General features: G+C 35.8%; 1 protein-coding gene across 2 annotated transcripts in view; it reads right to left on the reverse strand.

Moving 5' to 3' along the window:
• LOC121324686 (neuronal PAS domain-containing protein 3-like) overlaps nt 1–19,169 on the reverse strand; it is a 231,108-nt gene that overhangs the window by 44,883 nt on the left and 167,056 nt on the right. For both annotated transcript variants that reach the window (XM_041266803.1, XM_041266804.1), the window contains exon 6: nt 746–920. In XM_041266803.1, the coding sequence (XP_041122737.1) occupies nt 746–920 (175 nt within the window). The remainder of the gene's footprint in view (nt 1–745; nt 921–19,169) is intronic.

Consider the following 19,169-nt stretch of genomic DNA (forward strand, 5'->3'; position numbering starts at 1 on the left):
ATTAGATTATCTTAATAAATTAGCAGTTTTTTAAAATTAAATCACAGCAATTCCAGTCTTATCAGGCCTGGTTCTGCAGCAGTGGTTAACCCTTAAAGGATCACTGCCCTTTGCAACACCATGTTTTACCCCATGAATGAGCATCAATGGGTTAAAAGAAAGAGTGTTCAAATGTATCCCAATACTGTGTACATTGCAGGTCTAAAATAAGAGGAAATGCATTTACATGCTCTTAATCATAGATCTATATTGGGTCCTTATAGTGTCTGCTAATGGAGACACTGAATACGATTCATTAAATATCTTGAGATGACAAAACTTAACCGCAGGTGATAACGGATGGCTTTCTTTGGTGCCGACAGTGGAGTCAAGTGTGTGGAAAATGACAGGGTTCATCATTTCATGTCACATTAGAACATACTTCTGGAGGCTGCTTACCTGCTTTATTCCAGCACAAAAAATGTATTCTTACAGAATACTGCAGCAGACAATCATTCCAGTTTATATAATTTAAGATGCAATTAAAGGGTTAAGTTGAAAAAACTAGACTATGAACAACTGTCTTCTGAGAAAATTCTGTAAAAACTTTCTTAAAAAAAGAAAAATAAAAGGAGAGAGATATCTCTGAATCTTTAAACACTAGCAGGGCTGTTTATACTCTCCCCACACCAGCGACTACCTAGAGCTGAATCATTTTGGCAAAAGTCCTGCCCGCCAACCTCCTCCTAGTGATTGCAATTCCCACCTGGCTCGGGGGTCTCGGACTGCGAAGATGAAGATGCTGAGCTGGCGCCATCCTCAGCTGTGCCCTGCGAGAGCAGGCCTCGTCCCGGGGGAAGCTTCATGCCCAGCTGCTCTGCCATTTCCACATGGTCTCCTGGGTGAACGTAGTCAAACACACTGCTGCCTGTCAGCTCCACCTACGGGGCACAAATTCAATGCTCAACATTAGCACCTCTCCTAATTACAGTAAGTAATAGACGGTTGTAATAAGCTTTAATGGGTTTCTTTATTTAAAGGTACAGAATCCCCTGTTGGATGGCGTAATGTGGAACAAATAAGAAAATATGTTTATAATATCTTAACACAGAGACTGGTACCAACTATGTAATGAACCTGAACATATTTGCCATTCAGCTATAATAACCTTACTATGTAGCATCTATATTTAAAATATATTTAAATAGATGTTCATGCTAATTCACGTTTTGACTAATTTGAAGGCAAAATTTTACATTGTGCCTTCCAAATGAGCTAATACAAGCGTCTAACCAATAGCTGACATCTGAACTAAGCACGTCTATCTTTTAAATTATTTATCTTATTGGAATAAAAGAAGTCTCCATGTTTTGTTTTTTTAAAATTGGAAATAAATGCTAAAAGCAGTCTGGTTAGGGTTACATGTAACCACATTCCCGGTGCTTTCAGCTCTTGAATATACTACATTACCAAAATTCTCATTCTATTGTATTGTTTGGGCTGAAATCCTTGATGATCAGATTTTGTCTTTGGGGACAGAAGGATTACATGGAAATAATTATTTTAAATGTGCAATCCCTCTAAGCAATTGAGTCCCACATAAATTACCACTAGAATTTTTAAGCGCTAATAAAGTAAGTACAGCACTGATCCGGCTCCATTTAACATTTCCTAATTTACACTAACTTGATCTCAGGGAGGATGCGAGTCAGTTTTAACAAATATTATACACTGAACTTCATTTTAATTCATCAATTAAAGTCTTGTTTAATTTAAATTGATGTCTACTTTGCTGTGAGAATTTTGCTTGATGCTGAGGTACCCATAGGTCATGAAATTTAAATTAAAATAATTATTGTGATTTTCAAAAGGAATTTTTTTTTTTTTTGGTTATAATATGAACAGCTGCACTCAAACAGTTTTAAACTCCATCATCATTTCACTGAATGAAAAATTGAAATACGTCTCATTTATTTATACAGAGAGTCATTTATTTTTTCAACTTGTATAACATGAGACAAATTATTATGATGACATTTAACAAGTGATAAAAGCCTCCACAGTGAAAAAAAAAAATAGGTTTGAAAGTTGAGTTCTCTTTTAAACCCCAGAGCACAGTTTTGGAAGTCAGTGAATCATTAAAAATACTTTTTATTTTTTTACAACAGATGTGTAATAACACACATGACAAGTTGAATATTTTACAATAAAAATTTATATTTTAAGCCTAATCTCATTTCCAGATCTGAAAGAAGGCTTTCACTGCACAAATGCGAAGACAAACTTGCCTGTGGCTTATTAACTGAACCCAACTGATTGCCCTACAAGTACTACAATAGCTTATAATTAGGGCTTCTGATTTTCGGTTTTAACCAGTACAACCCAGTAAAACACCCCAGATAAAATGGAAATGGCGGACAGCCAATAAACACTGGAAAACACTGGAAAAACTGTGGAAATGGTTAAACTATTCATGTTGACTTTACCCTTTTCCCATCAAAAAAAAATAAAACCTACTACAAAAATACTAATAAATACATTTCCCAGTGCTGCTGGGCAATGTTCCGCCTTCCTGACTTGTACCTATCATTGATTTGTTCTGAATACTTTAAACCTGCCCCAACTACTGAGTGACAGCACATTCCTACATTTCTATTGGAGACTCCGCGTACAAGATTTAAAAAAAGATTAAAATCAGAGTGGAGGCTTGTTAGCAGGATTTAAAGCTGCATTACAGTTAAGCTACGGAGGATTTAAAACAGAATTGTGGCGAAATGTATAAAAATGCCTGTGCACAAAAACCCCAGAAGAATGTGCTCGTGACCATAGGGTTTTCATTGTGGAAGACAGCAAAGGAAAGAAGGTACAACTTAAGTGTGCAAGTACTATCGAGTTACTATACATATTTTAATAGAAAAAAAAAAATGCTCAAGCATTTTGGAAAGTAACTGAAAACACTAATTTCATACAGTATATCAAAAACAAATGCCCCCCAAAAAATGATTTACATAAAACTTGAAAAATAGCAAAAAATAACCACAATATTTTATAATAAATACAATTAATAAAATCTGAAAAACAGAAGCTCTACTTATAATTAGAAAAAATGAGCTTGGAATCTAAATACCCTTACACTTTTTGTGGACAAGAAAATATAATGTCCTTAGCACTAATCTTGGACTACTTTACCTCAAATAACACTAGGCAGTCCAAGACTAGTGCTAATTAATCTGTTTCACACTTGTTAAACATTGGGATTGGTCTGTTCTTTGGGGTGGCTTGACATGAAAGGCGCTATATAAAAATAAACTGATTGATTGATTTAGATTTACTTTCGGCTTTGTTCTTTAGTTTACCACACTATAGTATAACAGTACTTATTTGATGTCCAGCACTTTCTTTCAATTACAGTAATTTTAGTGTATTTTAATGTAAAACTGTTTAAATGTAAAAAAAAAAAAAAAAAAAAAGTTTAATTGTTATAATAAAGCTTGGGGAAGACATAAGTAAGTATGCATATATACAGTATACACCATCTGTGGGATCAGTCGGTGCTATGGAACAAATGCTGCTTGGAAACAAAGGGAACATGAGTTTATCTTCTACCTAGGAACATTGGAACCTCTTGGAATTATCATGATGATAACCACAGATCATTTCCCACAGTTGTGGGTTATACTTCATGAAAACCTGCTATGCTATAATCTTTGCACAAAGTTTAGAGCTTTTGCAGTATATTCAAAATGGAGAGAGCTCATGAACTAGGGATGCAGGTTGAATGTGGACCCACAGATCTGGCACTAGAGCACGGTACTAAATACAAAATAGGAAAGAATCTCTTCTTTTTTTCAAAAAATATGAATGTGTTACATTAGTGTCTTTAACCTCAAGAGCAACATCGAATGAAGGATTACTTGAAAGGGAGAAGCGGCGATTCAAATTTATAATTGGATTACATTCAAATAATAAAAAGTACCTCAGTGAATTTGCCATTTCTGTGAATACATTACACAAAGTGGTTTAAAATCTATTTCAAAATGGAGATGAAACACTAAAGCTTTCTTATTTTCACAGCCTGTACTTGCAAGTCTATTGCTTACATTACAATTCATGAACAGAGTAGATGACTATTTTAACAGTATTAAAATGAGCTGACTTTTCAACACAAGTATCTTGACAATACGTCTCCCCCCTCCTGTTAATCCCTGAAATGCTGAAATGTAGACAAAGCGCAGAGAAAAAAATAATAATATGGATTGTAATATTCATAGTATAGCAGCGGTTGTTGTAAGTGGCAATTTTGGACATTACAAGAGACACAATGATTATTTTATGTGATTGCATAAAGGACACTTGGATTTCTTTAGAGGATTTTGCATTGGAAATGAGATTCATCACCCTGAACAGGGCAGGGTTAGAGCCCTCAGCAACATGCTTATTTTGTAGAAGGTCACTCAATAATAACTTCCTCTGCCCTCCAAGCTTATTAAGACTGACTGGCATATATTAATGAAAACACCTGATTCTCCAACCATAAAAGCCAGGCTGAGACTTCATTTTAATATTAAGAAAGGAACCCTTAATTAGCAGGGTTTCAAAAATGTCAGCTTCCTCTATTAGCTGTTCTGGTCCATCAAAGCCATAATCCCTACTGTCAAATTTCATCACATGATGGACAGTTTGCAGACTCTCTTTTTTTTCTTCCCTAATAAATCAGACTGTCTACAGTCATGTGATTTGCCTCTTTAGCAACTAAAATGTTTTTTTTTTTTTTTTAACTATGCTGCTGTTGAGTAAACTGGGGGGTTAATCAAAGTGTTTAATGCTTTCAAAGGCAACAGACCCAAATTAAAACTTCACCAACTCGTTAATGTTATCATGCACATTAAAGAAATCATTTTTTAAAAAGTTTTTTTATTTTTTATAAAAGAAAGTAGATGCCAGTTTTTTTCTTTTCATTTTCTTCTTTTTTTATTATATTATATTTTTTTATGATAAAGAAAATGAGCAAAATGTTATTTATTATTTAATCGCCTTTGTAAAAATTGACCATACATATAAAGTACTAAGCATTTTTGGTCATTTGCCATATTTTATAATACTGATTTCAGTGTTGATTAATCAATTTGAGTTTCATAATTACACTGCATCCCAAATAAAGCTGTTTACTAAAAATGTTTACTGAAAATATAAAAAAGAGCTTCCTCAGGGCTTAACCCAAGATTTTTAAAGCTTTTTTTAAAAAATTTTTTAAACATATTGCAGGCTGGGGACTCACACGATTTACAAGATTGGAACATTTAATTACTGAAGTCACAACAGCATAGTCTGCAACCGTGGTTAATCGTACTTCAGAAACCAATGGCACTGCACGGAGAAAGGCTTGGAAAAAAAAAGAACCTCTAACCTCTTTTTAGGTAACCCATCATTAAAAGCAATTTCTGCTGTCTTTTCATTGAAGTGACCCAGGGGGAGTGCTCTCTACCTGTCTGACCTTCATGAGTCCGTGGCAGTGTTTCTGACCCCCTGAACTGAATTCAGAACTAATCTCTCACACAAAAAACAGAAACAGAATTCATGCAAATCATATTAATTCCAACATTTCCCCTGTGAGTGGGGTATAAACTACAGCCTAATTAAATATTTTTTAACGATGTGAGTAATTTTTGCCAAGGGCTTATTCCGGGGGAAAATTTAATATGAGATCACAAAAGCTGTTCCCAGCGTTGATTCTGTAAATTAATAACTATCTGCCTTATGATAAAAGCATGCTGCCAAGAATGGAAATGAAATCTGCAAAGCTTCCTCCAAATGCATTCAGCCCACAAAACTAAAAGCATTTGGAAAGTTTCCATTGTATCTGTTGCACGTGTGATGTAGCTGTGCTGGTAATGGATGACAATGACAACATACTGCTGGGACAGGATATGATATTTTATCAATGTACATATTGCGCTAATTCTGAGCTTCAACTGGTTGCTAAGTTTCTATAAACTGTAAGCTAGTTTTTGTTTTGTTCTTTGCATAGCCGGTGGTAAATCCCTGTACTGTTCCAGGCTTCGGCAGCACTATATCACAACAGGACTATTATCTGCAGAACCTTCTCAAGTCTACTCAAGTGTTACAGAGCTCAGATTACTGTAACCTTTTACTTGACAGTGACAGCAGGACAAGATTTAGCCGAGGACCAGTCAGCCTCGCATCCTGGTCCCTTAGTGCAGTGTTATGCCAGTGTTATAAAGTGCTGTAATTTGGAGATCAAAACACATTAAGTGTACAGTTATTGAAAATAATTTACAGTATTTTATGAAACCTGTGGACATTGTAAAATTTATATATATTTAATCTCTATCTATATTAATATATTATATATATATAAAAATATATATTATATATATATATATATATATATATATATATATATATGTATAATATCTACCATCCATAAGGATTTTGTCTATTTTCTTTTCTTGTTGAAGACAGAAAATGTTCATCCCTCTCATTGTTCCCCATCACCACCCTCAGGCCAAAATGGTCATCTCTGCTCTCCACAAATTATTTAAACTATATACATATATCTCTAATAAAGTATTCAATTCCTAACATGCAAATGTAAAGTTTGTATTTAAAGAAAAAAGAAAAATCAAGTAGTGCACTTGAGATCAACTGCTGCATATTAATGTTCATGCATTGCTGTTGATGTGTCAAAGGAAAACTTAATAAAGGTTTGTTAAAATCAGCCTTGACAGAAGCAATCACATGCATGAGTTTTAAACGTTAGGTATTCCTAGCCTATTTGCATTAAACAACACTTTAACAAAATGAGAACACTTCACGAGAAATATACTCAGAGCAAAGAGGAAAAACTTTGAAGGACAAAAAGGTTAAAAATCCTCTCTGTGCTTTTTTTCTCTCTCTCTTGCCTGATTTTATCGAGCTTGCAAAGCCCCCTTAGATCATCTTAATCCACTGTGGCAAAGTAGCTGAATATGAGATTCAGATTGTCTCAGAAAATTCTGTACTACCAATCAGCTTTCTGACACCACTTTTCAACCTTCAGAACCAGTGACAGCAAAGACCAAAAGCCAACTCACAAAGGAGCAGGAAAATGGCAAACTTGCTGCTGAACCTACTGAACAAAGATACCCCTTGACAAGCCTGAGTAACTTCAAATATTTTATCAATCACACAAGCTTCAGCATTTTTTTTTTTTTGGTAGTGGGAGGGGGTATCCACAATTCAAAAATATCAGATCCCCACAAGCAAGTTTAAAAGGTGGACTGGCTCCCAGATAAAAGATTATAGCATTGGACACAACACAATCACCAGCAAGACTGCCTCTCATTATATACAGATCTATTCATGAAGGCTTTTAGAAAGTTGTTTTTGTTTCACCTTGATATTAATTTGGTAAGATATACTCCATATATCCATATATAAATATAAAATACACAGTACATATATGTGACTCTATAATAGTGTGTTATTAATCGTGAATACTGCAATAATTATTGTCTAGCTAGGAACTTGATCCAATTAAAAACTTAAAAACAAATGAAAACAATATCAGTTGTGCTCCTAGGGCTCCTATTAGGGTGTCATGGGCTGTTCTCATGATATGTCTACGCACATGAAAGCCAGAAAAGAAATCCATATGTATACCTTTGCTTTGCTTGTTCAGAGAAGGGCAACTAGAACTACCAATTTGTCCAGTTTTAGAAAAAAAATAGAAGGGCCGAGCCTTTGTAGTTCTTGTACTGCTGATGAGACCCATCTCCTCTCCAGCCAGTGCTACAGTATCAGATCAAATGGCTAACTCTGTAGGATACTAACCCAAGGCTATTTGGCTATTAAATGTATTACTTGCTCTTTTCAGAAGGCTTTGCTTCAGCTCAACTGGTATCTTAAAATGGTAATCAGACCAGAAGAAAAATCTGTAGAAGCAATAACCCCCTCTTTGGTCACAAATGACTGGTTTTCCATATTGGGGGGGGGGGGGGGATGAGCATGAAGGGCTATGCTGTCAGTACAACCTTGGTAATTTTGTATTGCTCCCTAGTATTACCACTGTGATTTCTCATTCTTTCACCTAGCCCTTGAGAGAAATCGGCTGCAAACAATCTCAAATTGCAAAAGTAACGATTAGCGCTGTAAGAAAGATTAATACATTCCGCTGCCATTGCTCTCTCCTTGGTCCGGCCCACAGACTGCATTCTTCTCTGTCTGCTTATTGAAATCACTTGTCTAGTGGCACCTCGGTGAATCTGAATAACGCTCACTGTCAGAACACGTGTCTTTAAACTAATCAATAAACTCTCGTTTTCTCTTAACACTTTACTATTAATCTGGGGGGTGGTGGGGAATGGTAAATGTGGCATTACTGTGGTTCTGGGCCTCTCTTGTCCAGGCTGGTGATTTCTATAGATGAACAGGCGGTTTGTGAGATGGGACCCAGCAGGAGATCAGAGATGATCTGTTAATGAAACTTCAGTGCTGTCCTGTGTTTTGATGAGTTCCCATGGTGATCAAATAGAATTAGAAATAGGCTATTGTAGCTGTGGTCAATTTTCTCACTATTGACATGATAAAACCAGACATGACACAATCATACACTATAAAGCTCTGGTTCTTCCCTGCTGCTGGGAATCGATGAATTATTGAACACAAAATCTGAAAAAATAAAGAAAGTAAAAACAAATGAGGAATGTATTCATGTTTTTTTTTTTTTTTTTTTTTATAAACCAATGTCTATGCTATCATTAGATGTCAGAATTAACTGCTTCTATTGAGTGTGTTGCACTTTTGATTATCTTGTCTGTCGTGCTGCAAATAGAATGTGAATAGCCAAACGCGATAAATCTATACTTTACTGTACTGCCTTTCCTTGCATCTGAAGAGCTCCAATTGAACTGATTACATGCGAACCTTGAACAGAATGCATAAATAATGCCTATAATTGTATTTTTTTTCTCAAGAAGTTATAGACTACAGAATCATAATTTGGACTCCATGCACTTACATCTGTTGAAATATTATCTGACAGTCAGGCAGCATACACAGTAGTGTTTAATAGCCTCTTTGGTCTTGCCCTTTTCAAAATGGTCCACCATTTACAGTTTTAAAAAAAGAAAAATTATGCTCAGCGCTGTATTACAAGCTTGGTAAGGTACGATTGGAGAGTTAAATGCCTGTGTTCTGCATTGCATGTTGCTGTGAAGCAAGAATGAGAGAGCTTAGATAATGGCAGTGGTATCTCAGGTCTCTCTGGTGTGAGGCTCAGGAGTGAAGACGAAAACACTAAAGATGTGAATTAAACACACCCACCGTGATTCTAATAATATGGAGGACAAGGCTTATTAGGAAATTGTGCTTTCATTTTGTTCTCCTAATCTTCTCCTGAAAATGACCACAAGAATGAATTAGCTCATGTTCATGGTCGTGCAACACCTAAGGGACCAATGAAATCAATGGAATGTTTCAGGCAGACACCAGATTCTCACCACCACTCACACATCTGTCACTGGTTTTGCACAATAATGCACTTTACAATAAATATAAATATGACATATTCCCACCACAGCCAACTAGCAATACAATTTGTTAGTTTTCATACAAAGTTATAATAAGGCTAGCATGCAAAGTCTGCTATAATATATTGCCTTTTTTTTTTTTAAACAGCCTTATATGACCTTTTGCACTTTATCAAGTGTGAAATTAAAAACATGCAAGAGCTATAATTTTGCAAATTCCTATAGAGGAAAAATAGACTGGAGAAGACTACAATGAGTTAATGTTGTGACTTCTTGCAACCTATACTAAATGTCACTAGGAAGCACAGGAGACCAGTGATGGTATTTCTAATGAGCAGTGTTCCAAGGCTTTATTAATTGCTATTATTACCCAACCAACTGGAGACACACACACACACACACACACACACACACACACACACACACACACACACACACACACACACACTTAATATTCAGCAAAGTGCCTTCCTTTTTTCCTTCTTTGTTCAAACACAGGCAAGTATACAGGGAAGATGTAACAGCAGGCCATCTGTAGAACTTTTTTTTAAATTTATTTATTTTCTTCCCTCTTTTTGATATCACAACAAATTCATTTTAAATATGCATTTGAAGTGCTTATTGCAGGGAATGTTATTAGATACCACTTTCATCCTGAGATTGAGGAATGACACAGCAACTCACAGCAATATCAGTTTCCTGCTTTATTTTAAAATGCTTATTATGCTATTCAGTTTCACTGTTGAGATCAAAATAAATATAAAAGTGACAGTAAAATAACAGTATCCTCAAAAAAATGCAGCGCGACAGAGGGACCTGCCTTTGTGGACTGATAAGGAACAGTTTAGCCCCTTTCACACTGACATGCTCTACCCGGGTTGGAACCTACCCGAATCAGGACCCGGTGTCATTCTTTTGATAAAGGTTGACCTGGGTGACAGACGCAAGTAAACAGTACGCGTATCAATGCCCTGGAAGTAGTTTGTTACTGATGCTTCCACCCAAGTTTCCCTGGATTGAACAGTTGGCCCAAATGTTGATTTGAGTAAACGTTTCTTCACCCCTGCAGCAAACTGGATTTATGGTGTGTCTCAAGCAACAAAAACATGTCTAAACAGAATAAACAAAATCGTTCCTTGCGGAGGTGAAACCTTCATGCAGATGTGGCTGTTTGTTATTCCGCTGACCGTCATGCATTTTGTTTCGCTCAACCAGGGTCAAAGCGCGTCAACCCACATCTGGTGGGTTGCTGGGACCTGGGTAAATGTGCCAGAGTGAAAGGGGCTTTTGATTGAACCATGGAGTCTGAGGTTTGTTAACTAAAAACGCAGAACAGCCTGTATGCCACTGAAGAGGGATAAAGAATTATTAAAATGATGTTGTCATTGCTAGACTGATGCTGCTGTCTCACACTAGGCTACATTTAATACAGGCTATTTGCTTGACACCACAGCCTTTAAAAGATCTAGGTTTATAATACAAATCATTTCAAAACAGTCAAAATTTCATTTGCCAAATCTGTGCTATTCTGTTAGCTCTGTTGTACACTCTAATGCTAATCCATGCACAACAATGTGCTCTATCTGTCAGGGAGGGTGTAAACTAAGATAAGGGCTTCCATTTTAAGAGGATCCTTCCCTGTTCAACTTTGGCTAATTGAGTTCTAAGCATGCTTGATTTCTAAACATACTTTTACACCCAGCTGGCAAGGGAAACTAGTTCTGAGTCAAGAATTATCTATGTAGGTTGGTTTCAAAGATACTGATTAACACGAATGTTACAGTTGGGTAACCCAAGATTACTGCTAAACTGGGTTTGTGAAAGCAGCTGTATGTGTTTACATAATCTTCATCTGAGGTAATTTGATCATCTACCTTATGTAACTGGTGACAGTATAATGTTCTTGTGATACATTTAGAAAGTATAATGTATAGGCTAAATGTATTGTATTATTCTTTAGTATACCTTGAAATTCTATGTTGGAATATTTTAAACGGAATGCTATGAACTCAATAACCCATTAATCAGTAAATGTAATTAGCCAGAACAGCACTGAGATAAGTGATATAATAATCTATTTGGTTACACTCCAGGAGCTGGCATAGAGGAACCCTGCTGATTTTTAACACTTATTAACAAATGTTGCATACAGAATTCTGTTAGTGAAGATTTATGTTATTTATGAAATGGCTGCTCAGATTTTTTATTTTATTATTTTTTTTATATGGTGTCTGGATAGTTAGACAGATACCACAGATAGATTCTTAGTTCATTAAAGATTACTCATGCCTGCTAATTGTGTGCTGAATTTTTAGCTGCATATATGTTCTTTCAGTGTCTTTGCGATTTATTTTTTAAACCTTTTCCAAAGCTGAGTAAGAAAACTGGAGAAAAAAGAATTGATAGAAGCAATTCTCCCAGCAATAAGAACGCAAATTTAGTGAACAAACATTATAGGGAATGCTAGGCCCCTGCTAGTTTTAAACGCAAGCAATGGTTTAAATTATATACTCCAGACAGGTCAATAAAATGACTAGTCTAGGAACAAAAACCTGAGGCTACCGAGTGACCAATATATTTTCATCACAAGGCTATGTAGATTTTTTTCTTTACCTCAAAAAGAGAAGAGAATAATCCCTTCTAGAAACCGTATACAAAGATGCATGAAAGAGCAATGCGAGTGGTGTTCTTAACACGTTATACTGCTCTTAATACTATTTGTGGGATTTGCCAAAAGTCTCAGTCTGATCGTTTCATTCTTTCCTGACTATCAAGGTCTTCTTTTGGCCCCGGGTAGCAATTTTTAATAAAGTCTGAATCAATCCACCATAACTACTTCTGAAGGCTCTGCAAAACAGCCCACAAGATTGTCCCACACGGTTGTAAATGGCTGTCAACGCAAAGTTTAGTTTCTGACACAGATAGAGTCTTTGTGGGTTTCTGTGGTTATGATAGGGTTGTTCATGGTGTTTGATTGTTAAAGGAATGGGTCAGCATAGCTCCAGTACGTTTTCACAGCCTTGGACAAATAAACCTGCACGCCGAACACAATACTACCCAGGCCTGTGCTTTCAGAGAAGTCTAGAAGCTGTTCTCTCATGTTTTCCACGATATAAAATTATAAACACAACATCCTGCTCTTAGATTGATTTAATAATCTGCAAGTTTTCGGAATAGTAGGGGAACAAAACATGCACATGCAGATCGTTATGACAAAGCACAAAAACTATTAATAAATCAATGAGCATAATCACTCATCAATTCTCATAAGTGAAAAAATAAATGTGTGTGTGTGTGTGTGTGTGTGTGTGTGTGTGTGTGTGTGTGTGTGTGTGTATATATATATATATATATATATATATACATACACTCATATAAAATCATAAAAAATGTGAATTTGGTTTAAGTCAAGAGACCTTGGAAAGTGATATTGTTTTGGTTGATAACTGTACACTAGTAAAACAGTAAGCCCGTAAATAACTCTGCTTAAACAAAGCGGGATAAATTAAAGACTAATTTTACCTTCACACTTGGAATAACTACATTCAGGGATGGTCTGCAAGTCACTGTAACCAGAACCAACAAACTTAAACCATGGTAGATACAAATTCCATTAAGCAATTCCACTGCTATGGATAACTCTGATTAAGAAACCTGACTGACCTCCTCACTGTGTACCCATCCAGTTTCTAACCATTTAAAATGGATTGAAACCAGGTCTATCACCTCCAAAATAAAGCACACTGCAGTGCTTAAGGAGCAGCTCTGTTAGCTCAGGTAGCACTGCATGGAATGCTGGTCTGCTGAAGTGCATTGCTGTAGGGCATCCACTGCAAAGGCTTCTTCTCGTTTCACCCGTGACAGATTCAAACTATCTCTCTTTTGACAGGGCCATGTGGCTTCCATTCCAAGCCAGCAGCCTAATGAAAAGATTTGGGCAGATGTATGGGAAGAAAACAACACGTACAACTTTATTTGTGTCAGTAGGAGAGAAACACCAAAAGAGTTGTCTGCTAATGGGCACGGTGCCAGGGCCACTCCGTGTGAAGCTGCCTGTGAATTCTAAAGCCAGGTTTTTAGAAGCAACAGATCAATGCGTCTCTAAAGAGATCTTATTCCAATCTCCATTCCATTCATTAGCTCCCAACCAACGCTGTTCTGCCACTGGTTAACTCTTTAATGTGGTTGAAAAGAAATCAAGCAGGAGGCCGCGGGGACCACCTTGCTGGCTGCTATACTTGACCTGTCAATATTTCTGGTAGCAGGCTATTTATACAGGTACAGCTAATGGCAAAACCGGAGCCTTTGGGGTTACCCAGGCTTACAGAGGTTTTAAAACAGCTAAGTGTATTTGTAATAAAAGATACTGAATGCAGCAATGGGATTTTATCATGAGCTTATTTGTCTCTTAGCACCACACAGACATCTACTGCTTGTCATTCTAAATCATGCCTAATGCTGTACTGTCCTGAATAACTAATGCAGGATTGTGGGTAATAAATACATGAAACCCCACAGTCCCTACGCAACATCAAATTATTCTTCCACAGTCCCCTGTGTTATGTATCTGCAGTTACACTATGGTTCACAATTTGGAACGGATCACTTGAAAAAGGTCTTTCCATTGAAAGAGAGTTTAGAAAGAATATAGAAAGGCCTTGTTCGCTGTTCAATTCTGAGGGGACTACAAATTGACTTTCATGTTTTTACTGCAATTACCTTATTTAATTACTTTTTAATTTATTTTTAAGCACAAATTATAAACAGCCCTTAATTTTTATTTAATAATCTGGATCTACACAGTATACATATATGTGTTGTATTTATTGACCTTCTATATAAGGGTACTGTATGTTTTATACAGTATCATACAGTACCAGCATTTTATAGCGATACACTATTGGAAACAGTAAACCCTGCAGATTTTCATCCGAAAGGAAATGTAAATACCACCCTGCTGCTTCATGCAATGGCATCTTTGTGATAACTGTACATTTCCATAGTTTAGTATGAATATTAACACAGCCTACTGCTTTCTTTATAATGTTTCCACATACATAACAATGTAATTGTAATATTTTCCAGCATTCATGGTGGGGAGCATGTTTCAGAGTTAAAGGATTATTTCCTTTCTGCTTGATGACAGTGTAATCAATCTATTATGTACCGTTTCTCAGGATAATGAAAACAAAAAGAGGCCTATTCCCCTAACATAAACAACTGAAATATGTTTGAATACATCTGTAATGAATGTTTGAATACATGTGTAATGAATACATCAGACTTAAAAATTAGGTAGGAGTTATAATTTACTGTGAGCAGGCTTATTGTATGACTCAGTTGAGCAGTCCAGGAACAGTAATCTGAAAACACCAACTACTTATGATGAACTAGAAACAAAAAAAAGCAAGGGTGAAATTCTGCACAGCGCAGAGTTATGTTATCAAGAATTGCCTGACACACCAAGCGTAAGATGTATTGTAAAGTGTGACGGTGGTCAGACTGTATCTGCATGATTTACAATATTTTGAATCCTTTATGACACTTGCTCTCCTGCACGCATAAACTTTCATCAAAATATCTATATGTCCGTCACAGTAGGCCAGCCAATCCAAATCTTTCATTAGCCAGCGACACAGCCCCAGACATTGTCATGGTATTTGACAAATTCTCCAGGGAACCTGTTTCTGATCAATTAATATAAACAAGAAGAACTGATTCATCAAATCGGCTCAGAAAATACTGTCTGGAGTATCAGGAATCCATTCTATTGACGGGAAGAAGCCTCGGAATTACGGCAGCCTATGGGATCACCAGACCTTTTCAAAGCCATCATAAATCACTATAGAAACAAATGTAGCGCCATGTGATAAGATTTGTACTGACAGCTTTACTGCAACAAGACATATGAGAGATAAATGGGTATCTCTGCCTGGATCAATTACCAGTTTAAAAAAAAAGTTTCAAGTTGTCAGATGCTAAAATGTACCTATAATAAAATATAATGTAAACAACTGGGACTTTGTTAATGCAGCTTGGGGCTGTTTTTTTTAATGTCATGGTCTAGCTAATTTGCACGTTGTAGAGTAACCTTATTGAACGCACTGAGTTGTCTTAAAGTGGCTGTTCACAAAATGTAAACACCTTGGGCTGTTTCCCATCTATTGTTAATAGATACTGTACTAGTTATAATTAGGTCTGAGTTAATATGAACGTGTTCATAATAGAGAGCAAAAGTCGAGCATTTTGAAGTTGACCAAGTTCCAATAACCACTTCTTACTCTCTGTAAAACTGCACAGGCTTACTTATCACAAACTCACGATAAGGTAGCCAACAGCCTGTAGAAATTGAAACCTCAATGTATTTTTTATTCAAGGATAATTTTAAAAGTAATGTTAATTTATAAGCACATTCCCATTTATCATAGAAAACTATGTTTTTTTTTTCTAAAGCAATCCCCTTTGTAATGCATCTTTGGCACAAACAGTGGCATTGTGGCAAGCAGGTTTCAATGTGATAGAAATTGTGCCCCTGTAACTAAAACTACCTGTGAAAAAAGTTGTTCTACATAGAATGATAATGCCATCAGACTGCAAACACTCTAATACTACATTGCATTTCTGTTCACTAAGCACACATTTTAGCTTTATTAGCAAACAAAGGTTACTAGCTGGATACCAAGGGGGCTAAAATCTTTAAAACGAATGTCCCTGCTGAGACTGGGCATAACTTCTCTAAAGCTGGGGGCAATGTTCTTTATATCTTATCAATGCATTACTCTACTGTAGACAGGGAGGACAACCCCACCGAGAATAAAGTAACCCCTTATAGTTAGATAAAGGGCTGTCTTTTCACATTGTAAAAAAGGCAGAATACCACAGTAGTGACGTCAAAAAGTGATAATTCCTCTAGAGGAAAATATACTTGAACTTTGACCCATTCGGCTCTTCGAGACAATTACAATTAGTTTTCAATGACATGACAACACACAGAGTACAGAAATGTTCATTACTGATTAACAAAATGAGAATATGTTAAAAAAAAAAAAAAATTAAAAAAAGATGTAAAGCTGGTACATTTGTATCGCAGAGAAACTGGAGAGGAACAGGAAATTAAAACAAGGTAAAGGCAATCACCAAATAAAGCTGAAGCACTAATAGATAACGACATAGAATACATATAATAATAATAATAATAATAATAATAATAATAATAATAATAATAATAATAGATGGATGCAAAAGATAGAGCCTGAAAGACTCATTAAAGAGTATTAAATATGTGTCTTTGGGATCTTCCTTAATAAAAGGACATTGAATGACTTCGGGTAGATAATATATATCTATTATATATATATATATATATATATATATATATATATATATATATATATATATATATATATGTGTGAGGTGGAAATAGTTAAATGTTAAGATATATGTAGTTTGCTTAAAAAAAAAAAAAAAAAAAAAAAAAAAGCATAGAACAATTAGCTCATTCTGCCTTTTGGGGCCAGCTGTTAAGTTAACCTTAGCTAGGTGGTAGTGTTTTAAATTCTGTCTATCAAAAAAAAAAAAAAAAAAGCCTCTAGGCATTTACTTCCCTGGAAGCCTAAATGTATGTAAGGCAATCTTCTTTCAAGTGCAATACCCCCATTACCCCCAGAGGGAAACTAACCCTTCTCAGCTCAATGAATAATCTGAGTTTCATTATCAGAGCTGTTTGAATTTCACGCAGTATTGAAGCTGCAGTATACTGGAATACTGGCAGGTAGTGATGGTGTGTGTTTGTGCGTGTGCGTTGGAGCCAAGGGGAGATGCTGTGGTGCTAGTAAATGCATTTCAAAGCAATTCTGTACTGATTGTAATGGGCACTTAAATCCTCCAAATTTCTGCACAAGCACTGTGTTAAAGTCAAACTTCTAAAGCCCATGCAAATGATGTTCACATATGATTTACATTAAACAATAAGTTATTTTAGTAATTAAAACAAAGTAAACACTAGATTTCTTAGGTTTGGAAAATGCATCTTTATCTGACTATGCTCCTTGTATTAGTGCCCCTGATAACAGCCTATAGACCTCTTCTGTTTCTTGCAGTACAAGAGTGCAATGGTGTTCCTTACTATACAAATGGCTCATATACAAAATTTAACTTACAAAAATAAGTGAACCCACTCCTTCACACATTAAAACACAGAAAATAAGGTGACAACATACATGATTATTGTGGTTTTAAAGTTAATTTGGCAACTGAATTTAAATGACCACTTTCAACAGTACATTTTACAACTGTGCATTGTAACAAATTTTCCCAGTTCAACAATGTACTACAGACTACAATTGTCATAAAAATCATACATCTCATTAAGTGTTTGTTTTTTTGTTCATTAAGGATTGAAACATTTCCTATCAAAATGACAAAATTTATCCTGAATCCCTAATGGTGGTACAAGTCCTATAGGTATATTTCAAATAAATTCTCATTTATCATTCATGTTTTTGAAGAGTGCACAGTGTTCTTTCAGGTAGGGGATGCTTTTGGCTATTTCCTGCAACTTTTGACAGCTTCCTCTTTTAGCTGCTGTGGAAGAGAAGGTGCTGCTGGGAGAGTGTCGGATTAATGCTACTGAAGATAATATTACTGGCACAGCTGGCTATATCTGACAAGAAATTCTTCACTAACTCTGGAAGGGCCATGTAATTTTCTCCCAATGCCTCTCTTCCATTTTGTGACAGATTTGCACAGGACAAACTAGCTTGTCACCAATGGACAAGCCAGCCAGCTGTTAAGGTATTACGAACATGACAGATTGCTATGTTTTACCTCCGATTAATTCACTTCAATTCAATTCAATTATTAGAGGTAGACCCAAATCACCTGTCATTGTCAAATCAGTTGTCAGCACTCAGAAACAAATATGTCAAGATTCTGACTGAACATTTGTTTTCTGTTTTACTTTGCAGTTCTCATATCTTTATCCTGATTCAAATAAAAGAAATGTAAATTGTACATATAGGATACTAGTCTGCCCACAGTGTCAATGCACGCCACAAATGGTATTTTAAAAGTACCCCTTCAGGGATTGAAATCCCCTGTCAATCAGTTACTTACTATGCAAATAATAGCTTGAGCCGAAGCCCAGATAAACAGATGGATAGTCGCTTTCATTGCTACACCCTGGTTGACACTAAAGAAATTCCTTCCCCTCCTAAATTATGCTTCTGTAAATACAAAACCGTAGTGAATGTAGGCGCGAGGGCATGAATTTGATAGTTTCATAAGGTTTACGGAAATGTTTATGTCGTTAGCCACAACATCTTTGTGAATGATAAACTACATTATAAACATTAACATATTCTTGTTCAGTGCAAAATATAACAGAAAGCCAGACATGGTTTCAAAAGGTTTACCAAGTGCTGCTGACAATATTACCAACCTGTTGAAAAAAAAAAAAAAAAAAAAAAAATGAAATGCTGTCCTGTTTTATTCATTATAGGCACAATACACAAAAATATACTATTAGGGATGTTTTCAGAGTTGATATTTTAATAATTCCAATGTATTTCTTTTTTTCTACCATAACATAAAAAGATGAATGAATGAAAATAGCTTACACAAAATGGCAGAACGACAGTTTGGTTAGGAACAGAGCATGAG

The sequence above is a fragment of the Polyodon spathula genome, chromosome 12, assembly GCF_017654505.1.
Source record: "Polyodon spathula isolate WHYD16114869_AA chromosome 12, ASM1765450v1, whole genome shotgun sequence".
NCBI classification, from domain to species: domain Eukaryota; kingdom Metazoa; phylum Chordata; class Actinopteri; order Acipenseriformes; family Polyodontidae; genus Polyodon; species Polyodon spathula.